General features: G+C 44.0%; 1 protein-coding gene across 2 annotated transcripts in view; it reads left to right on the top strand.

Moving 5' to 3' along the window:
• LOC118368710 (DENN domain-containing protein 4C-like) overlaps positions 1-22,610 on the top strand; it is an 81,024-nt gene that overhangs the window by 44,450 nt on the left and 13,964 nt on the right. The window contains exons 3-22 of one of the 2 annotated variants that reach the window (XM_035753027.2): positions 5,832-6,084; positions 6,475-6,544; positions 8,268-8,437; positions 8,925-9,166; positions 9,402-9,468; positions 9,610-9,668; positions 10,704-10,848; positions 11,064-11,239; positions 11,423-11,523; positions 11,905-12,123; positions 15,375-15,520; positions 15,851-15,889; positions 16,064-16,197; positions 16,480-16,612; positions 19,064-19,270; positions 19,541-19,669; positions 21,055-21,202; positions 21,458-21,619; positions 21,897-22,022; positions 22,451-22,594. In XM_035753027.2, coding sequence (XP_035608920.1) covers positions 5,832-6,084; positions 6,475-6,544; positions 8,268-8,437; positions 8,925-9,166; positions 9,402-9,468; positions 9,610-9,668; positions 10,704-10,848; positions 11,064-11,239; positions 11,423-11,523; positions 11,905-12,123; positions 15,375-15,520; positions 15,851-15,889; positions 16,064-16,197; positions 16,480-16,612; positions 19,064-19,270; positions 19,541-19,669; positions 21,055-21,202; positions 21,458-21,619; positions 21,897-22,022; positions 22,451-22,594 — 2,870 coding nt within the window. The remainder of the gene's footprint in view (positions 1-5,831; positions 6,085-6,474; positions 6,545-8,267; positions 8,438-8,924; positions 9,167-9,401; positions 9,469-9,609; positions 9,669-10,703; positions 10,849-11,063; positions 11,240-11,422; positions 11,524-11,904; positions 12,124-15,374; positions 15,521-15,850; positions 15,890-16,063; positions 16,198-16,479; positions 16,613-19,063; positions 19,271-19,540; positions 19,670-21,054; positions 21,203-21,457; positions 21,620-21,896; positions 22,023-22,450; positions 22,595-22,610) is intronic. The other variant, XM_035753028.2, reaches the window with a different exon arrangement.

Below are 22,610 nucleotides of genomic sequence, written 5' to 3' on the forward strand. Positions count from 1 at the left end.
CTACACAATTATCTTTGAAACAAAGACGGCTATGTAGCTAGCTACGATCAAACAAATCAAACCGTTGTACTGTAATGAAATGAAAATGTGATACTCCCTGACCGGTGATTGAATTCGAAACAAAATGTGATACTACCTGTGAATGCGACCGGGTTGTTGAGTTCTATTCAGTAGACGTTGGGCTAGCTGTTAGCTGTTGGCTAGCTAGCAGAGTCTCCTACGTTAAGGACGACAAATAGCTGGCTAGCGAACCTCAGTGAATTAAGATAATCACTCCAAGGCTACACACACTAAACTACACAATTATCTTGGAAACAAAGACAGCTATGTAGCTAGCTAACACTGAACTAATCAAGTCGTACAGTTGAGTGAATAGCACTACAGTGATGCTAATCTGTGTGCGTTAGCTAGCGTTGCTAGCTCCTGGGCGAATAGCAGTGAAGGCTACGTTAGGGCGACGAAATACGAAATACGATAATTATGCAATTATCTCTGATACAAGGACGGCTATGTAGCTAGCTAAGAAGAATGGCTAAGATTATGTAGCTAGCTAACAGTAAACTAATCAAGTCGTACAGTTGAGTGAATAGCACTACAGTGATGCTAATCTGTGTGCGTTAGCTAGCGTTAGCTAGCTCCTGGGCGAATAGCAGTGAAGGCTACGTTAGGGCGACGAAATACGATAATTATGCAACTATCTCTGATACAAGGACGGCTATGTAGCTAGCTAAGAAGAATTGCTAAGATTAGACAAATCAACCGTTGTACTATAATGAAATGTAATGAAAAAGTTATACAACCTGCAGAGCGAAGTGCGAATGCGACCGCTCGCTCCAACCGGAACCGGTTATAGTATAGAATACAGTATATACATATGAGATGAGTAATTCAAGGTATGTAAACATTTTTAAAGTGGCATTATTAAAGTGACTAGTGTTCCATTTATTAAAGTGGCCAAGGATTTCAAGTCTATGTAGGCAGCAGCCTCTCTATGCTAGTGATGGCTGTTTAACAGTCCGATGGCCTTGAGATAGAAGCTGTTTTTCGGATGCTGTAGGTGTCCTGGAGAGCAGGTAGTTTACCCCTGGTGATGCGTTGTGCAGACAGCACTATACTCTAGAGAGCCCTGCGGTTGCGGGGGGTGCAGTTGTCGTTCCAGGCGGTGTTACAGCCCAACAGGATGCTCTCAATTGTGCATCTGTAAAAGTTTGGTAATAGGTGCCAAGCCAAATTTCTTCAGCCTCCTGAGGTTGAACCTTCTTCACCACACTGTCTGTGTGCATGGACCATTTGTTTGTCTGTCATGTTTGCACAGAGGAACTTAACTTTCCACCTTCTCCACTGCTGTCCCTTCTATGTGGATAGGGTGCTCCCTCTGCTGTTTCCTGAAGTCCACAATCATCTCCTTTGTTTTGTTGATGGAGAGGTTATTTTCCTGACACCATCGTTGTTGTTGGTAATCAAGCCTACTACTGTTGTGTCATCTGCAAACTTAATGATTGAGTTGGAGCCATGCATGGCCACTCAGTGAACAGGTAGTACAGGAGGGGCTGAGCACTCACCTTTGTGGGGCCCCAGTTTTGAGGATCAGCAAAGTGGATATCTTTTTTCCCCTACCTTCACATCCTGAGGGTGGCCTGTCAGGAAGTCCAGGACCCAATTGCACAGGGCGGGGTTGAGACCCAGCTTCTCAAGCTTAGTGATGAGCTTGGAGGGTACTATGGTGTTGAATGCTGAGCTATAGTCAATTAATAACATTCTTACATAAGTATTCCTCTTGTCCAGATGGGATAGGGCAGTGTGATGGCGCTTGCGTCGTCTGTGGACCTATTGGGGTGGTAAGCAAATTGGAGTGGGTCTATGGTGACAGGTCGGGTGGAGGTGATATGATCCTTGACTAGTCAAGCCCTTCATGATGACAGAAGTGAGTGCTACGGGGCGATAGTCATTTAGTTCAGTTACCTTTGCATTCTTGGGTACAGGAACAATGGTAGCCATCTTGAAGCATTTGGTCAGCTGGTCTGCGCATTCTCTGAGGACGCGACTAGGGATGCCGTGGCTGGTTTTCTTTTTGTAATCCGTGATTGCCTGGAGAACCTGCCACATACGTTTTGTGTCTGAGACGTTGAATTGTGACTCCACTTAGTCTCTATACTGACGTTTTGCTTGTTTGATTGCCTTGCGGATGGGAATAACTACTGTCGTGGAAATTTCCTCTATTTACCAAATCATGGAGCAAACCACACACAAGTCAGAGTTAGTTATCAAAGTCCATCTTTAATTATATGAGCTCTATCACAATCCTGTGACTCTCAGATAAATTCAGTGTCTCCCAATGAATTCTCTGAGAGCCCCCTTACAATGCAACTGAGATCCTTTAATAGCAAAGAACACACATAGTCAGACAGCATAGACATAATAAATCGTTCAGCTTTGTCTCCTTACTCAAACCCCAGAACCATAAACCAATCCTCCATATCAACAGGCATATATCAAATTGTCATTTAGATACAACCAATTCTAAACACAACCAATCCTGGACAAGCTCACGGAGAGGAGAGTGAGGCTATAGGTTAAGATAAAAACAACATTAGAGGGAGCATAGAATGATTCCAGACACTGCCACCCTCCTTTCCCCACTGGGAAAGGTAGGGAGTAAAAGATATGTTTACACATGATGACACTTTGACCTCTCCCCTCTCTGCTGCCCATGCAACTTAGTCTTGACAGAACAGATAACTGCAACCTCGCCACAGTATTATACAAAAACACCATTCTGATGAGAAGTAACTTACACACATTTGATGAATATAAAACATCTTGCATATGTTACCAACAAATTCTGAATCTTCCACGACACTACGCTGTTTGTATTCGGCCATATTCCCAGTCACCGTTCTATGGTTAAATGCTGTGGTTTGCGTTTTCAGTTTTGCACGAATGCAGCCTTCTATCCACAGTATCTGGTTAGGGTAGGCTTAAATATTCAGTGTGTACAACATCTCCTATATATTTCCTGAGAAACTCACTCACCGAATCGGCGTATTATTATTCTATGAGGCTACCCAGGAACATATCCCAGTCCGCTTGATCAAAACAATCTTGAAGCGTGGATTCCGATTGGTCAGACCAGCATTGAATACTCCTTTGCACGGGTACTTCCTGTTTGAGTTTCTGCCTATATAAAGGGAGGAGCAAAATGGAGTCGTGGTCATGTATGCATCACAGAAGATGGTGTAACAGTGGTCCAGTGTTTTTCCTGGGTGAGTGCTACAGTCGATATGCTGATAGAATTTAGGTAGCCTTGTTCTCAAATTTGCTTTGTTAAAATCCCCAGCTACAATAAATACAGCCGCGGGATATATGGTTTCCAGTTTGCATAAAGTCCAGTGAAGTTCCTTGAGGGCCGTCGTGTTATCGGCTTGAGGGGAACACTGGTCGCTTTAATAATGTTTACATACTCTTTTACCCATTTCATATGTATATACTGTATTCTAGTCCATCCTATTCAACTATTGCTGTGCATATAATATTCTATTCACATATTCAAATATCATATACAGTACCAGTCAATAGTTTGCTCATTCAAGGGTTTTTCTTTATTTTTGCTATTTTCTTTATTGTAAAGTAATAGGGAAGACATCAACACCAGGACATAACACATATGGAATCATGTAGTAACCAAAGAAAGTGTTTAACAAATCAAAATGTATTTTAGATTCTTCAAAGTAGCCACCTTTGCCTTGATGGTGGCTTTGCACACTCTTGGCATTCTCTCACCCAGCTTCACCTGGAAAGCTTTTCCAACAGTCTTGAAGGAGTTCCCACATACGCTGAGCACTTGTTGGCTGCTTTTCCTCCACTCTGCGGTCCAGCTCATCCCAAACCATATCAAGATCATCTGATCCAGCACTCCATCACTCTCCTTAGTCAAATAGCACTTACACAGCCTGGAGGTGTGTTAGGGCATTGTCCTGTTGAAAAACAAATGATAGTCCCACTAAGCCCAAACCAGATAGGATGGTGTATCGCTACAGAATGCTGTGGTAGTCAAGCTGGTTAAGTGTGCCTTGAATTCTAAAGAAATCACTGACAGTGTACCCACAAAGTACCTACACACCATCACACCACCTCCTTCATGCTTCACAGTATGAACCACACATGCAGATATTTATTCCTTTCATCACATTCCCAGTGGGTCAGAAGTTTAAATACACTCCATTAGAATTTGGTAGCATTGTCTTTAAATTGTTTAACTTGGGTCAAATGTTTCGAGTAGCCTTCCACAAGCTTCCCACAGTACGTTGGGTGACTTTGTTGTCCTTAAGCCATTTTGCCACAACTTTGGAATTATGCTTAGGGTCATTGTCCATTTGGAAGACCCATTTGCGACCAAGCTTTAACTTCCTGATAGATGTCTTGAGATGTTGCTTCAATATATCCACATAATTTTCCTCCCTCATGATGCCATCCATTTTGTGAAGTGCACCAGTCCCTCCTGCAGCAAAGCATCCCCACAACATGATCCTGTTACCCTCGTGCTTCATGGTTGGGATGCTGTTCTTTGGCTTGCAAGCCTACCCCTTTTTCCTCAAAACATAACGATTGTCATTCTGGCCGACCAGATCAATTTTATTTTCATCAGACCAGAGGACATTTCTACAAAAAGTACGTCTTTGTCCCCATGTGCAAACCGTAGTCTGGCCTTTTTATGGTGTTTTCGGAGCAGTGGCTTCTTCCTCGCTGAGCAGCCTTTCGGGTTATGTCGATATAGGACTAATTTTTATTGTGGATATAGATAATTTTGTACCAGTTTCCTCCAGCATCTTCACAAGGTCCTTTGCTGTTGTTCTGGGATTGATTTGCACTTTTCGCACCAAAGTACGTTCATCTCAAGGAGACAGAACGAGTCTCCTTCCTGAGCGGTATGACGGCTGCGTGGACCCACGGTGTTTATATTTGCGTACTATTCTTTGTACAGATGAACGTGGTACCTTCAGGCGCTTGGAAATTGCTCCCAAGGATGAACCAGGCCTACTATTGTTTTCTGAGGTCTTGGCTGATTTTCTTTTGATTTTCCCATGATGTCAAGCAAAGAGGCACTGAGTTTGAAGGTAGGCCTTGAAATACATCCACAGGTACACCTCCAATTGACTCAAATAATGTCAATTAGCCTATCAGAATCTTCTAAAGCCATTACATAATTTTCTGGAATTTTCCAAGCTGTTTAAACTTTGTCAACTTTATGTATGTAAACTTCTGACCCACTGGAATTGGGATACAGTGAAATAATCTGTCTGTAAACAATTGTTGGAAAAATGACTTGTGTCATGCACAAAGTAGATGTCCAAACCGACTTGCCAAAACTATAGTTTGTTAACAAGAAATTTGTGGAGTGGTTGAAAAACTCCAACCAAAGTGTATGTAAACTTCCGACGTCAACTGTACATCGGACTCTGACATTGCTCGTCCTAATATTTCTCTATTTCTTGATTCCATTCTTTTACTTTTAGATTTCTGTGCATTGTGTCTAGTTAGATATTACTGCACTGTTGGAGCTAGGAACACAAGCATTTTACACGCAGTAACATCTGCTAAACGTGTATTCGACCAATAGAATTTGATTTGAATGTATTATTCACGTGGATGTGCATGAATATGTGTACGTCATTGGCTCATTGTTGAGTGTGAGTGTGTCTCGGGTGCTCTACGATGATTCTGGCCTAGATCTCGTTTGTGAATGTGTTTGGTGTTGTATGTATTAATGAGTGTGTGGGTGTATGTGAATATTTACATAGTCATTGACTCATATGGTTGTCTCTCTCTCACAGTGTGTTATACGAAGGGAAGGAGCGTCTCATCCAGGGTTGTGAGGTCATTCAGGCCACGCCGTACGGCCGGTGTGCCAACGTCAACAACAGCTCTGCCACCTCGCAGCGCATCTTCATCACCTTCCGCCGCGCGCCGCCCGTTCAGCCCCAGAACTCACTGGCCGTCACCGACATCTGCGTCATCGTCACTAGCAAGGGCGAGACGCCGCCGCACACCTTCTGCAAGGTGGACAAGAACCTCAACTGTGGCATGGTGAGTCCTCTGGTCCTCTGTGGCTCAGTTGGTAGAGCATGGCACTTGTAACGCCTGGATTGTGAGTTTGAATCCCGAAAATGTCCGCACGCATGACTGTGGTTAAAATCATCTGCCAGATGTCATATACTTTACCATTGGTAATGAACTAAAGCCCACATGCTCAATTTCTCCAACACATATATATATTTTTAATGGTTTTCAACATTTCATTCCCTGAAAGGATCTTCACCTTTAAAAGTAGAGTTTTGGGAGGAATGTATGGGGCTGGAATATACCCATTATGAAATGTAGGCCATGGCACTCACCCCGAGTACGTCCTGTGGAAATTAAGCATTGACAATGTTGTTTCGAGCCCAAACTCACATGGTGTTATTGTTCATCCTCCAGTGGGGCTCCAGTGTTTTCCTGTGCTACAAGAAATCAGTGTCCGCATCCAACTCCATCAATTACAAAGCCGGTGAGTCTTCTCTGTCGTCTCTCGTCTACCATCTTTTCACATCGCTCTGCCTGTTTTGTTCACATTGACGGATAGTTATTATTTCCTGGCCTTTGTTCAATGCCGTTTACCATATATTTCCCGCTTGCTTCGCGCCTGAGTCGACTTCAAAGTAATTGTGTGTTGATCTCTTATGATTGATCTGAATTGACAGGAGCTTTCCGTGTGCTGTAGATAAGACTAAAGGCACTGGTGTATGCCAGCGCCGTTATCTGTCACTCAAATACCTGAAAACGGATGATTCCTGGAATAGATGGCTGGGAAATGGCATGACTCATTTGGGGGTTTTGTCGCTCTTCTGAATCTTAAGATATGGGCTGCGTCTCAAATGGCACTCTATTCCCAACAGGCCCTGGTCAAAAGTGGTGCACTATATATGGAATTATGGTGCCATTTGGGACACAGTCCTAGTTTCAAATCAGTGCATCTATCTGGAGTTTAGAAAAAGGCAGAGCCTCACATATTAGACTGTCTCACGGCAACTCAGAACTCTTAATGCTCCGAGTGTTTCTCATCAGAATTCCAAGCCTTATTTCGGGTCCCCATTTATTTCAAGGTGGAAAGCGTTGTCATTGTGCACCATTGCAATTGCCCTCTTTTTCGCGTTTTGGTTTTCCACTTTAATGACCTCCAAACAGGTTCTTATGGAAAATAGAATAGCATGTGTTCTTACTATACACTAGGAAAGGTAATGTTTCTGAGGACAGCTAGCCCAGAATCAGACATTTTGTAAGGCCCTAGTCAGCTGGTTTCCCTCCATGTACCAGTATCCACATTCTTGTAAATACAGCAGAGTTGTTCCCTGTCTCGCACTTGCTACTTTCTGAGGTCAGAGCTGGGTGTTGGCTTAGACGGGCCCCTGTTCAGATACTGCGCACATACGCCTTATCTCCACTAGGCCTTCCTGTGAGATGACGCTTTTTATTCTCCAGACTACTTCCTACCCCGCCTCCTCTTTCAGTCTCTTTATTTTGACAGCGTTCTCTGGAATTCACAAAAGGCCATGGGTGACACAGGCCTTGATCAGCAAAGTGTTGTCCTTTTGAAAATAATGTGTTCTGTATCTCAGCACACTGGCTGATGTCAATGAAAATATGACGAAGGGAAATGGGGTTGTTTGTCCTTCCTTCCTTCCCTTCTCCAGTCTTCACTTCATAGAGGTTATTATTGTGTAGTGGGATCTGTAGACATACTTGTCCTTGGTGTATGTAGTCTAGTGCGTTCAGTGCAACCCAAGGAAATTAATGTTACATGTATGGATGTCTTTTGGGTGTTGGACCATTCTTTGTACACACAGGAAACTGTTGAGCGTTAAAAAAGAAAAACAGCAGCGTTGCAGTTCTCGACACACACCAGTGGCGCCTGCCACCTACTACCGTACCCCGTTCAAAGGCACTTACATTTTTGGTCTTGCCCATTCACCCTCTGAATGGCACACACAGACAATCCATGTCTCAAGGCTTAACAATCCTTCTTTAACCCGTCTCTTCCCCTTCATCTACACTGATTGAAGTGGATTGAACAAGTGACATCAATAAGGGATCATAGCTTTCACCTGGACTCACCTGGTCAGTCTATGTCATGGAAAGAGCAGGTGTCCTCAATGTTTTGTACACTCAGTGTATGTCTTATGTGTCACTTGCCATATGAAAAAAAGATGGCTTGATTGCTCTCTCTCCTCCAGGCCTCATCTTCCGCTACCCAGAGGATGACTATGAGTCCTTCCCCCTGTCGGAGTCTGTGCCCCTGTTCTGCCTCCCCATGGGGGCTAAGATCGAGTGCTGGGCCCCCAACACACGCTACCCTCTGCCCGTCTTCTCCACCTTTGTGTTAACCAACTCCTCTGGGGAAAAGGTAGGTGTAACAGCAATGGCATTATATCAGTTAACGTGATTTACAATGAATCGTGAATAGATAGTTATGGATGGCTGGAACTGAACAGCCCTGTGATACTGTCGATTTGATTGACAGCTGTAATAGTCAACATTCGAGTCTCACTTCCTGAGTTGCATGTGACATTGGGTGACTGTGGGAATGGGTAGAATAATTTGTTTCCTCATCAGGCTGTGTGTTTCACTGCACCTCAATGTCAGCTGTAGCAAATTTTGTCCCAAACCACGTCGCATCTCTCTGAGCTAGAGTAATGAAATTGGACTTTGTTGTGTAAACGGTGAATGCCAGTTGAGATGGCGGGTGGCGTTCAACGTAAACGGATTTAGCAATTTAGTGTAAAGTGTGCTCAAACGCTACTCCACCATATCATTAAAATGCGTGAAACGCGTTTGTTAACGTCCCTTATGTTAACGCAGGAATCGATCTGTTATAATTTGCTCTGTCCCAGATGTACGGCGCAGCCATCCAGTTCTACGAGGTCTACCCCATAGATCTCCTCAGTGAGAAGCAGAAGGTGCAGCTGGGCCTGCTCACCACCGTGGAGAAGAAGGTGATCCCCAACCGGACGGTCAACACCAACAAGTGCATCTGCCTGCTCTCCCGCTGGCCCTTCTTCGAGTCTTTCCGCAAGTTCCTCATGTTCCTCTACAAGCTGTCCGTCTCGGGTCCCCACCCGCTGCCCATCGAAAAGTAAGGATTGCGTCATTTGTCAAGTTGGAGGCTTGGTTTAGGTTGTGGTTTGCACTTTTGGGACTATTTCATTGGTTCCATTGTACCAGGACAACTAAATCAGGCGCAGCTCAAGATGTATGCGTTTTATACATGTATTTGAGTTTTTATAAATTCATTTGATAGTTTGGAGAGGGGTAGGTGGGTGTTGGTAGAGACTAATGTGGCTGTGTTTGCTGCTTTGTTTCTTTGACAGGCACATCTCGCACTTTATGCACAACGTGTCCTTCCCTTCACCTCAGAGGCCCAGAATCTTGGTCCAAGTGAGATGCCATAGTTTTTTTTTTTGTGTTGGAGAGGGAAGTTTGTTGGTGTTTTTGCATTTGTGTCTGAATGTGTTTGATGTGTGGAGAAAAAAAAAACTTGTCATGGCAGGGTGACATTTTTTTGGTTTTCTCTTTCAGCTCTCTGCACACGACACCTTGATGCTCGCACAACCTGTGTGTACTCCTCTCCCTCTCAGGTACGACTGATTTAAAGCTGGCTGAATGGATCAATGCGAGTGTGTGTTCTCCTGGACATTATCGGCTTTCTCAAAGGCTCATTCTGATTTTGTACTTGCACACATTTAGAACACAAACACACACAATGAAAAGTCAGAACCGTCACCGTATCCTCGTAGCTTTGTTTCAGACGGTACGTCCTCTCCACAAGTTTAGAGCTGTGAAAGTCTAGGCTTCAGGAACAGAAAGAGAAACTGGGCCCAGTTATTGTTATCATTGCAGATCATCAACCACATATTTTCCAGAGGAAATGCCGGGGTTAGAAAAAAAATCAATCATCCAGCACCCTCCAAAGGTTCTAGTTTGGTAATGCAAAACGCATTCATTCATGTCAGTTTTCCGAGGTCAAATAGTCACGCTTTGAAACAGCCAATAGAAAACAGGCATTGGGACTGCCAGAAACAGCGCTGCCTGTCTGTTACATTGTGGACAGGTCCTTCATTATTAAGTGCATTATCCCAGCCTGTACATATTAAATAAACTGTTATGCTGCCATTGCATTCTGCCAACAAACCTCAAAATGTTCTGAAAATACCAGATGTTCCATCATTATCACCAGGCTCTTTCCTCTCCAGGTTTATAATTTCAGAGTGGAATATGTTGTTGTTGGTCAGCTAGAGAGATCATGACTTTGGGGACTGGAAGACTTGCTGGCTGGTGCCTTTGGACCAGATTTACAAGTGTTTGCGGCTTTGGAAAGCTTCAACTTGTTATTCTCTGAAAAGAAAAGTACATTCCCCTGAAAATGTAACCTGATCTTCTCTCAATCCAGTTTACCTTCACCCCCTTCCTTACTTATTTAACCACACACTTTCTCAGTGCACCTGTACCAATTACAAACCTCCCTTCAAAGACGGCTGCCCTTCATCCAATCCAACCTTTTAATGACCCACCCATTGTATCCCTGAGTGGTTTGAATGGTTTCCCCAATCCTTCTGTGCTCCTCTGTTCCCAACTTGCCTCTCATCCCCTCCTGTCTCTCCTCCTCTCCTCAGTGGGGCAGACTACAGTACGTTGCTGATGAACCTGGGCTCTGAGAACTGTGCCACGCTGCTGCACTTTGTCCTGCTGGAGAGTAAGATCCTGCTTCACTCCCTGAGACCCGCTGTACTCACCGGGGTAGCAGAGGCCGTAGTGGCGGTGAGTGATACAGGATATGGTCATTCAGCTTTTAGAATGTTGTAAAAAGGACTATTCAAATAAAATTGTATTGATTAGTTAGTTAGTTGGTTGGAGTTTTTATCCAGTTAGCTTTTATATACAGCTTGTGGCCCATGTAGGACTGATTTTAGGTTAAAAGTTCTGTTAAATAAATGTTAAATAAAAGTTCTCTCCATCTGTGTTCTTCTCTCCAGATGATCTTCCCGTTCCAGTGGCAGTGCCCGTACATCCCCCTCTGCCCGCTCTCCCTGGCGGGGGTCCTCAATGCCCCCTTTCCCTTCATCGTGGGCGTGGACTCCCGCTACTTTGACCTTTATGACCCCCCGCCGGACGTGGTCTGTGTGGACCTGGACACCAACACTATTTACCTGTAAGATCCATACACTTTAAAGGAGCATTTCCCCCATTTTGACATGTGGATCTGTTTACACACTTTATCCTGTTGTCGATACAGCCAAACAGTTTTTCGGTACATATATCGCATGTTAAATATTTTGTTATTTACACGAGAATGAGCATATTGCAAAAATACTATTCTGAACCAACTGTGTAGGTCTGATGAAAAGAGACACAGTAACTGGAAAAACCTCCCAAAGAAACCCTGCAAGAGCCTGTTTAACTCCCTGGCCAACCTGCACCACCAGCTGGGCATCGGTAGGTACACATAGTCACAGTCACCTCAACTGGTTTCTCATAGCAATTGCTTCATGGCCAGTGCATTCAGGATAAAAGTACACTAATTGTACGTATGATATAGAAGTGAATTCTTTATGAATAATGTCTTTAGATATAAATTATGAAAGAATTCTAGCTGTCTAAATGGTGCATTCAGCCTGCTATGCTCATGTAATATAATCATAATATATTTGCTTTAGCAGATCCTATTTCCAGTCATGCGTGCATACATTTCACGTACGGGTGTTGCCGGGAATCGAACCCACTAGCTTGGCGTTGCGACAGAGGACCAACTTTTTTGGTATGTTACATTTGAATAAAACGAGAAAGGTAAATATCCGGTCTGGTGGCTGTTTTCAGTGCGTCGGACAGCCCAGGAGGGCTTGGCGGTGGAGATGACCCCCATCGAGGCGGACTTCACCTGGCACAAGAAGATGACCTCCCTGGAGATGGAGATCCAAGAGGCCCTGCTGCGCTTCATGGCCAACATCCTGAAGGGCTACCGCTCTTACCTCAAACCCATCACCCAGGCCCCCTCCGAGAAGGCCACCTCCGCAGACTCACTATACGACCTACAGGGTTAGTGCAGGCTGTGTGTTACCGCTTTTACCTCAAACCCATCACCCAGGCCCCCTCCGAGAAGGCCAGCGCTGCAGATTCACTATGTGACCTGCATGATAACAATGGAGAATGGATGGATCATTTTTAGTCCTTAGTCCTTCATTTATTTGCCCAGAACATTAATCGCAGCACCCAGAACAAAATCTTATGCAGGCGCTGTTTTGTAGTTCTCAAGAGACTACTTTTATATACTAACACATCAGAAAAAGAAGGGACCCGCACACCGCTCTTGATAGCGTCACTGCTCTTTAATAAGCTTTACATATCGGCCTTCGTCAGAGCTTTTTAAATTAGCACCCTTATATAGACCTAGCCCCGCCCACATCCATTCCACCCATCGGAAGGGGTTGGAGTCGAGGGACAACAAACAAATAAGTTCTACCAAATATAACAATATGCATTTCAGAAATATTCGGATAGTGTGTACATAAAACGTATTAAACACGTCTGTAAATCCACAATGAGGACATCGACCTACCAAGCAAGTTTTCATGAATCATTGAGTACGGTGCAAGAAAAACGTCAGAGTAATCTGAAATAGGGGCATAATTCATGTGCACATTCACAACATAACATACATAGGCATTTCATCATTAAGTCCTTTAGGAAAAAATGTCTGGAGGGTGAAAATCCCAAAACATTCTCTTTTACTCAGTGTTGTTAATATCACCTCCACTGTCTGATATCTTAACTTTCTCTATGCCACAAAATGTGTGGATGAAGCTCTTAATTTGGCATTGGGGAAAACACGAGGTGAACTGCTACATCAAAGACCCACTAGAGATAAAGAACACTCTGTAATGTTCTCCACCACGTATACTTTGAACTCGCGCAAAGTGGGAGATGCTGTCAAGAAACAATGGCATGTTTTATCATCGGACCCAGCTTTGCCGGCTGAATTTAAGAATCCACCACTTATTGTGTATAGTAGGGGTTACCATTTACACCATAAATTGGTCCATGCCAACTGCTATAAATGCAGAGGTTGCGCACATTGCAACAACATGATAAAGTGTGAATATTTCTGCCTCATACAGGAAAACGGTTCCAAATAAAGGACATTATTACGTGTTCCACCACCCATGTTATTTCCATTATTAAATGTCCATGTGGGATGTGCATGTAGGTAAAACCTCTTGTTCTCTCAAACAGAATCAGTGAACATAAGAGTTAAATCAGGAGACACGACAGGGATTATCCAGTCGCAGTACATTTTAATGACCTAAAACATTACATTTCTACCCTTTTAGATTTTGTGGCATAGAGAAAGTTAAGATATCAGACAGGGGAGGTGATATTAATAACACTGAGTAAAAGAGAATGTTTTGGGATTTTCACCCGCCAGACATTTTTTCCTAAAGGACTTAATGATGAAATGCCTATGTATGTTATGTTGTGAATTCGAACATGAATTATGCCCCTATTTCAGATTACTCTGACGGTTTTCTTGCGCCGTACTCAATGATTAATGAAAACTTGCTTGGTAGGTCGATGTCCTCATTGTGGATTTACAGACGTGTTTAATACGTTTTATGTACACACTTTATCCGAATATTTCTGAAATGCATATTGTTATATTTGGTAGCACTTATTTGTTTTCCCTAGACTCCAACCCCTTTCGATGGGTGGAATGGATGTGGGCGGTGCTAATTTAAAAAGCTCTGACGAAGGCCGTGAGGCCGATACGTAAAGCTTATTAAAGATCAGTGATGCTATCGAGCAGTGTGCGGGTCCCTTCTTTTTTCTCATCTTATTCAACGGTTACCATGCACCTGCAAAAAAGATGGCTCAGATGTGCGAGTAACTTTTTGAATTTTGAGTATACTAAAACATCAGAAAAGTCCAATTTGTATTTGTTGCAATCACACACTTTTCTCAAAGTATTTAAATTGCGCAATGTATTTTATGCGTTATGTTGATGTCAACTCCAGGGTCTGTGTTAAACAGAAAGCCTATCTGACTCCAATTGTTCATAGCAGGCAAATCTCCAATTTCACAGGTCTACTTAGTGATTGCTCAGTGTCGGAAATCAATCATCCATGACATTAGCTGTAAAGACTTCCACTGACGTAGGCTTTTTGGAAAGGCATCGATCACATCCTAATTTAGGTCCATGAAGGCCAATGGAAGCTGCAGAACCAGTGGGGAAAGAGCTGCACATTTATAATGGCTATCTTTATTGGCTACACACCTGGGTTGAATACCTTCACTCTCACTTGTATAATACATTCTGAAGAAAATGTAGTGATATACGGTGCATTCGGAAAGTATTCAGACCCCTTGACTTTTTCCACATTTGTTACGTTACAGCCTTATTCTAAAATGAATTTAATTGTATTTTCCCCTCATCAATCCACACACAATACCCCACAATGACTGTAGCAAAACAGGTTTTTAGACATTTTTGCAAATGTATTAAAAATGTAAATATCACATTTACATTAGTATTCAGACCCTTTACTCAGTACTTTGTTGAAGAACCATTGGCAGCGATTGCAGCCTCGAGTCTTCTTGGGTATGACGCTACAAGCTTGGCACAGTTGTATTTGGGGATATTACCACACACTTTTCTATGCAGGTCCACTCAAGCTCGGTCTGGTTGGATGGGGAGGGTCGCTGCACCGCTATTTTCAGATCTCTCCAGAGATGTTTGATTGGGTTCAAGTCCAGGTTCTGGCTGTGCCACTCAGGGATATTCAGAGACAGAGACACTCCTGCGTTGTCTTGGCTGTGTGCTTAGGGTCGTTGTCCTGTTGGAAGGTGAACCTTCACTCCAATCCGAGGTCCTGAGCAGGTTTCGATCAAAGATCTCTCTGTAATTTGCTCCGTTCATCTTTCCCTTGATCCTGACTAGTCTCCCAGTCCTTGCCACTGAAAAACATACCCACAGCATGATGCTGCCACCACCATGCTTCACCATAGGGATGGTGCCAGGTATCCTACAGACGTGACGCTTGGCATTCAGGCCAAATAGTTCAATCTTGGTTTCATCAGACCAGAGAATCTATTTCTCAGGGTCTGAGCAATCCCCCGATTGCTCAGTTTGGCCAGGCGGCCAGCTCGAGAAAAAGTCTTGGTGGTTCCAAACTTCTTCCATTTAAGAATGATAGAGGCCACTGTGTTCTTGGGGACCTTGGATGGTGCAGAAATGTTTCCTGAGTGTTTCCTATGAAATAGGCCCATTGACCTGGCTCTCTGTCCTCTCACAGGGTTTCTGAGAAGCAGGGAGCGCACCCACCAGAAGTTCTACTCCCAGCTGACCAAGACTCAGATCTTCATCCGCTTCATTGAGGAGTGCACGTTCGTCAGCGACAAGGATACGGGCCTGGCCTTCTTCGACGACTGCATTGAGAAGGTGAGCATTGACAAGAACCAGGCATCAGGGATCCGTGTTGGAGCCAATTCCATTCGGACTCCCATCAAGCCAGGAAGTGAATTGAATTGAAAATGTACCCCCAAACCCTGCTAGACAAGAATATGTCTTCCCTCTATCATCCTAGTGCCTCAGACAGACGTACATTTTCAAACCTAATTTGTGTGGCATTGTTCAGCTTCCACCGTTCCCTATGAAAGACCTTTTTGTTACGTGTTGTTTTATGGTCGGAACATTCCTCCAATGGAGTCTGACGGAGGAAGGCTCATTTCCTCTGATTGAATCTGTTCCTTTCACTTTTTCCCCCTGCAGCTATTTCCCTCCGATAAAGGCAACGACAAAGGCACTAAGGTAATCCCTCACACCGTAATCATGTTTAAACACATCTCCTTTTCCAACTGGGGTCTGTCAACTTGTTATGCATCGATTAGAAGAATGGTTTTTGATCTGGTTGTGGTGATTTTATTTGTCTGTGTGTGTACGGCCATGTGCGCGGACTCTGACAACATGTCTCCCTCTCCACAGGTGGAGGGTGAGTCCTCAGAGGACACCAAGCTTATGGAACTAGACGAATCACAGAAGAGCGAGCACACTGTCTTCGTCATGCCCCCAGAACCCCCCGCCACCGAGGAAGGGTCCGACCCCCCTGCCCACTACAGGTGAGCTTATACCCCTCTAATTCCTGCTGCACCACTAACACATTGGCATTACTATAACACCAGTGAGCCTGGTAGTGTTTTATAGTGTGAGCGTAGTATGTGTAAATCTGTGGTGAAAGGTTGACCCAAGACCTGGCCAGGAGGATCGGAAGCGGGTCTGCATTGGCTTCTCTCTCATACCTGTGGCATCTCCCTTTTCTCTGCTCTCTCTGTGTCTCTCTCTCTGTCCCTCTGTCTGTCTCTCGGTCTCTCTCTCTCTCTCCCCTTCTCCCTCTCTTTTAGTTATAAGAGTTTTCCACGGTTGTGTATGGACCTGTTTGACCGCCCCAGGGAGGTGATACCAGCGCTGAGGAGTAGTACACCTGGGGCCAGCCTGTCCAGCAGCCCTGCACTACTGGCCAAGAGGACCAAGCAGGTACACGATCACACAGACAGACAGATAAGCAGGTACAACTGTTTGCTTTATTGCAGCTTTGTAGGGAAGGGGGGAAAACAACAAAAGAAACTGACTAACACATTCCGGTACTTTCCTGATCGTTCTGGTTCTACCCACTGTAAGCTTGTTGTACTGACCACCTAACCACTTCCCCAGTCAGGGAATAACCTAACCTAACCTGCAATGGACACCGTCTGCTGCGGAGTCATTTTCTCAGGCTGTGATGGTTCCAATAACAATAAATGACTCACCACAGTCACCAGCAGAAACTTATTTACAGTAGGTCAGAGGGGTTCAAAGCCAGTTTGCACGCGTCAGCCTCCAACACTAGCTTTTATTTGGACAGGGATGGAAGAGCAGGAAGAGTGAGGCGTGTGTGTGTTAGAGGCATGGTCGATTAATTAGGGCTGATTTCAAGTTTTATAACAATTAGGTGATCGTTGTTTTTGGACGCCGATTATGGCCGATTTACATTGCAATCCACGAGAAGACTGCATGGCAGGCTTGACCACCTGTGCGAGTGCAGCAAGGAGCCAAGGTAAGTTGCTAGCTAGCATTAAACTTAACTTGTAAAAAACAATCAATCTTAACATAATCACTAGTTAACTACACACGGTTGATAGTACTAGTTTAATTAGCTTGTCCTGTATTGCAAATAATCAATGCGGTGCCTGTTAATTTATCATTGAATCACAGCCTACTTCGCCAAAAGGGTGATGATTTAACAAGCGCATTTGCGAAAAAAGCACAGTCGTTGCACCAATGTGTACCTAACCATAAACAGCAATGCCTTTCTTTAAATCAATACACAAGTATATATTTTTTAAACCTGCATATTTAGTCAAAAGGAATTCATATCAGCAGGCAATATTAACTAGGAAAATTGTGTCACTTCTCTTGTGTTCTGGGTATATGCAGCAGTTTGGGTCGCCTGGCTCGTTGCGAACTGTGTGAAGACCATTTCTTCCTAACAAAGACCGTAATTAATTTGCCAGGATTTTACATAATTCTGACATAACATTGAAGGTTGTGCAATGTAACAGCAATATTTAGACTTATGGATGCCACCCATTCGATATAATACGGAACGGTTCTGTATTTCACTGAAAGAATAAACGTTTTGTTTTCTAAATGATAGTTTCCGGATTTGACCATATTAATGACCTACGGCTCATATTTCTGTGTTTATTATAATGAAGTCTGATTTGATATTTGATAGAGCAGTCTGACTGAGCGGCGGTAGGCAGCAGCAGGCTCATAAGCATTCATTCGAACAGCACTTTCCTGTGTTTGCCAGCAGCTCTTCGCAATGCTTGAAGCACAGCGCTGTTTATGACTTCAAGCCTATCAACTCCCGAGATCAATATTATAGTGCCTGTAAGAACATCCGATAGTCAAAGGTATATGAAATACAAGTAGTATAGAGAGAAATAGTCCTACAATTTCTATTATAACTACAACCTAAAACTTCTTACCTGGGAATATTGGGGACTCATGTTAAAAGGAACCACCTGCTTTCATATGTTCTCATGTTCTGAGCAATTAACTTAAACTTAAGCTTTTTTACATGGCACATATTGCACTTTTACTTTCTTCTCCAACACTGTTTTTGCATAATTTATACCAAATTGAGCATGTTTCATTATTTATTTGAGACTAAATTGATTTTATTTATGTATAAATAAATATATTAAGCTAGAATAAGTGTTCATTCAGTATATTGTTGTAATTGACAATTACAACAATACTGAATGAACATTTTTATTTTAAGAATATATATATTTTATACAACTTTTTAAAATGTAATCGTCCGATTAATCGGTATCGGCTTTTTCCCCTTCAATAATCGTTATCAGCGTACAAAAATCATAATCGGTCGACCTCTAGTGTGTGTGTCTGCGCGGAGGGAAAGGGGCCACTTGTGACCTATTTTCTAGTATAATAGACCTCCCAGGAAACTATACTTGTTGTCTTTTCTCCTTCTCTTTCGTGGGAGGCCAATATGTTGTTCCAGTTCCAACAGAACTGTATGTGTATTTTTGTCTGGCATATTAACATATTCACGCATATTCTCACCACAGGCACAAACGCATACTGTAGTTGTGGGTGTCGGGACAGGATGTCAAGCCAGTGTGTGGGCGTTGTTATGTCTAAGCTGCTCTTGTCTACGCTCTCGCCTCAGAAGGCCACGAGCAGTATTTGTTGGCCATTGTTCTACGGAGGGATGGGAGGTTCACCATTAGGAACGTGCACAGTCACACTCACTCCAACTCTCTCCTCCCAACTCTAACCATCAGGAAATGGTGAAGGAGAATAATCGGAAATACATCATCTAAAATCAATCATAATCAGTCAATTGCGTGCACGTCCCCCACCCCCATAAAAGGGACAAATAAAAGTCATTGAACTGAACTCTGTGTCCCACCACAGGAGATCAAGCTGGCCTACAAGATGGCCAAGCGCTTCTACTCCAACCCTCCGCTGTGGGCCAAGTGTCTGTTCAGCCACTGCTACAGCCTGTGGTTCATCTGCCTGCCCGTGGGGGTGAGGCTGGCTCAGTCCAAGAGCTGGGCCATGCAACAGGCCTACAACGTCCTGCTCAAGATGAGGACATCTGAGGTGGAGGTGCTGGATGAGGTAAGGGAAGCTTGGGGTTTACTGGGTGTGTGGAGGGGGTAGGTATAGGGTCGTGAGTGCTTATGGTTGGTTGTCTTGACGTATGCGGACATAAGTGTGTGTGTGCGTGCATTTGTCTGAGAATGTTTGTGAACGAGTCTTTGTGTGTGTGTGCTCCCATATAATCGCTTCCATTACAGTGATGACAACTTCAGTGGAAGTCTTCTGTAGCCATTAGGTTTTTATCTTGTTGTGTCCTCTCACACATAGCCACCCTCTGTCCTTCCGTAGGTGTGTTACCGTGTAGTGATGCAGCTGTGTGGCGTGTACGGTCAGCCTGTCATGGCCGTCCGTGTCCTGGTGGAGATGAAGAAGGCAGGGGTGCACCCTAACGCTATCACCTACGGATACTACAACAAGGTAGGGTACTTATACCAGCCCATACACATGCATACGCTCCCATTTCACTCCCTTTCGCCCTTAACCTTTAACCTGTTGCGACGAGCAATCCCGTATCCGGGAGCGTAATTATAGCCTCAAGCTCATTACCATAACGCAACATCAACTATTCATGAAAATCGCAAATGAAATGAAATAAATATATTGGCTCACAAGCTTAGCCTTTTGTTAACAACACTGTCATCTCAGATTTTCAAAAAATGATTTTCAACCATAGCATTTGTGTAAGAATATTGATAGCTAGCATAGCATTAAGCCTAGCATTCAGCAGGCAACATTTTCACAAAAACAAGAAAAGCATTCAAATAAAATAATTTACCTTTGAAGAACTTCGGATGTTTTCAATGAGGAGACTCTCACTTAGATAGCAAATGTTCAGTTTTTCCAAAAAGATTATTTGTGTAGGAGAAATCGCTCCGTTTTGTTCATCACATTTGGCTGAGAAAAAAAAACGAAAATCCAGTCATTACAACGCGAAACTTTTTTCCAAATTAACCCCATAATATCGACAGAAACATGGCAAACGTTGTTTAGAATCAATCTTCAAGGTGTTTTTCACATATCTATTCGATGATAAGTCACTCGTGGCAGTTTGGTTTCTCCTCTGTTCAAAATGGAAATATGCATGCTCCTGGAGATTACGCAATAGTTTCGACGGAGGACACCGAGCGGACACCTGGTAAATGTAGTCTCTTATGGTCAATTTTCCAATGATATGCCTACAAATACGTCACAATGCTGCAAACACCTTGGGGAAACGACAGAAAGTGTAGGCTCTCTCCTTGCCCATTCACAGCCATATAAGGAGACATTGGAACACAGCGCCTCAAATCTGGCTCACTTCCTGTATGAAATTTCATCTTGGTTTCGCCTGTTGCATTAGTTCTTTGGCACTCACAGACAATATCTTTGCAGTTTTGGAAACGTCAGTGTTTTCTTTCCAAAGCTGTCAATTATATGCATAGTCGAGCATCTTTTCGTGACAAAATATCTTGTTTAAAACGGGAACGTTTTTCATCCAAAAATGAAATGCTGCCCCCAGAGGTTCAAGTGGTTAATGTTCGGTCTGGATATTAGGATGTGTAGTTGTGGATCTTCACCCATATTGCTTAGGTCTTACATAACTGCAACCAGTTAGGGTTAGGGCACTTAAAGGGACAGTGCAAGATTTGTAGGCTTCCAGTCATTGCGCTAGTTTGCAATGTCTGGCCAAACTACCTTCAACCTCAAACTTCACGCAGGGACAAAAATGTCTACAATCTCGCGCTATCCCTTTAGACTAGCCTAAGCAAATACCTCAATCCAAAGTATGTCCGTGTTCATCTCCTCTCCACTCATTTCTCCAGGCTGTTCTGGAAGGCCCCTGGCCCAGTCGGAACCGCAGTGGGCTCTTCATGTGGGCCAAGGTGCGCAACGTGGCGCGTGCTCTCTCTCAATTCAAACAGGCAGTCCACCGGATGCCCTCCATGGAAGGACCCACCGTCATCACGACAGGTGAGGTGTCCGAACACAGAGACGGAGCATGGGAGAGAGTCAATCACTTAGGTTGGAATGCAATCACTACAGTTGTTGCACCAAATGCATATAACTTTCTACACTTATTATATATTTTAGCTATGTAATGTACCTGTGCTTGTATGTAGGACAATACTCTCTATTTACAATATACTGTAGAAGCCCCCTTGCTATGTTTGTTTGTATTGGACTTAAATGGTTAAGTGCAGTAGCTCCTTTTTTTTGCTTGCTCAGGAAGTGATTTAGGCCCGTCAGCGGGCGGCTTGGCGAGCAGCGACGGCGACCGGCTGAGCCACGGAAGTGCAGACAGCTCCAGCGAGGCAAACGGAGAGGATCACACCCTGTTCGCACGCAGCCTCATCATAGCAGACACCGCAGACAACCACTGCAGCGGAGGTATACTGTAGCCTGGAGACACTGGACAAAGTCCCTACATGTACAGCTTCCCCTAGCCCCGAACTATTAGCCCCTAGCTACTCGCCTGTTAGCCCCTAACCTCTCGTCTATAGCCCCTGGCTACTAGTCCCTAGCCTCTAGCCCTTAGCTCCTAGCCTCTAGCTCCAACACCCTAACTTCTTGCACCTACAGCGTCGAGCCTCTAGTCCCTACCCTTCAGAAGTGCACAGATCTGAAAAGACTGGGTAGATTAAGACAGTATGTTTGTGTCCCGCAGGAGTTCAGTCTGATCAAGGCTACGGCTCTAAAGATGAGTTGCACCAGGACCTAGTGGATTTGGCTCAATCAGCAGCCCTTGTAATCGCTGTGGATCAGTGCAGCAAGTCCGCAGCACAGCACAACGGTAACCAGCTCAGCCCCCCGCCGTCTCAGGCATAACATAAGATAGTTTTGGCGAGAGTTCATCTGCAAGATGAGAAGGCAGTGTGTCAGACTTTCGTATTCATTTTTTTTGGTTGATGAGCATAAATAAAATAACAAATAATTCAATGCCGACGGTGCATAAAGATGGCGGCCCCCGTGTACTTACCACAGATGCGTCGTTTGCTCAGTTTGCAGTATTGTACATTGCTCTCCGTTACTCTTACTTTTTTTTGTATTGGCAGTAGCAAAGTATACATGTAGATTGGACAGATTTTATTGTTACGTTGAACCATGTCGTGCGGCGTACTTTAAAACCCCTATGGGTACTGCTAAAAACAATGACGTCATATCTGAATTCCGCTTTCCTTTATGCACCTTCGCCATTAGTGTGCAATCTTGTCTCGTCAGGTGGGGACATAGCTGGTTCGGTGGACAGTGCAGTGGCTGTAGCAGAGCCCCCCAGCCCTGTGAAAGCACTCCCACATGTCCCTAGCATCGTCAAACTGTCCACAGGGGCGAGTTTTGATACCGCCATGAAGAGAGGAGACGCTGGTGAGTGACGGGAGCA

This window comes from Oncorhynchus keta, chromosome 35 (assembly GCF_023373465.1).
Source record: "Oncorhynchus keta strain PuntledgeMale-10-30-2019 chromosome 35, Oket_V2, whole genome shotgun sequence".
NCBI classification, from domain to species: domain Eukaryota; kingdom Metazoa; phylum Chordata; class Actinopteri; order Salmoniformes; family Salmonidae; genus Oncorhynchus; species Oncorhynchus keta.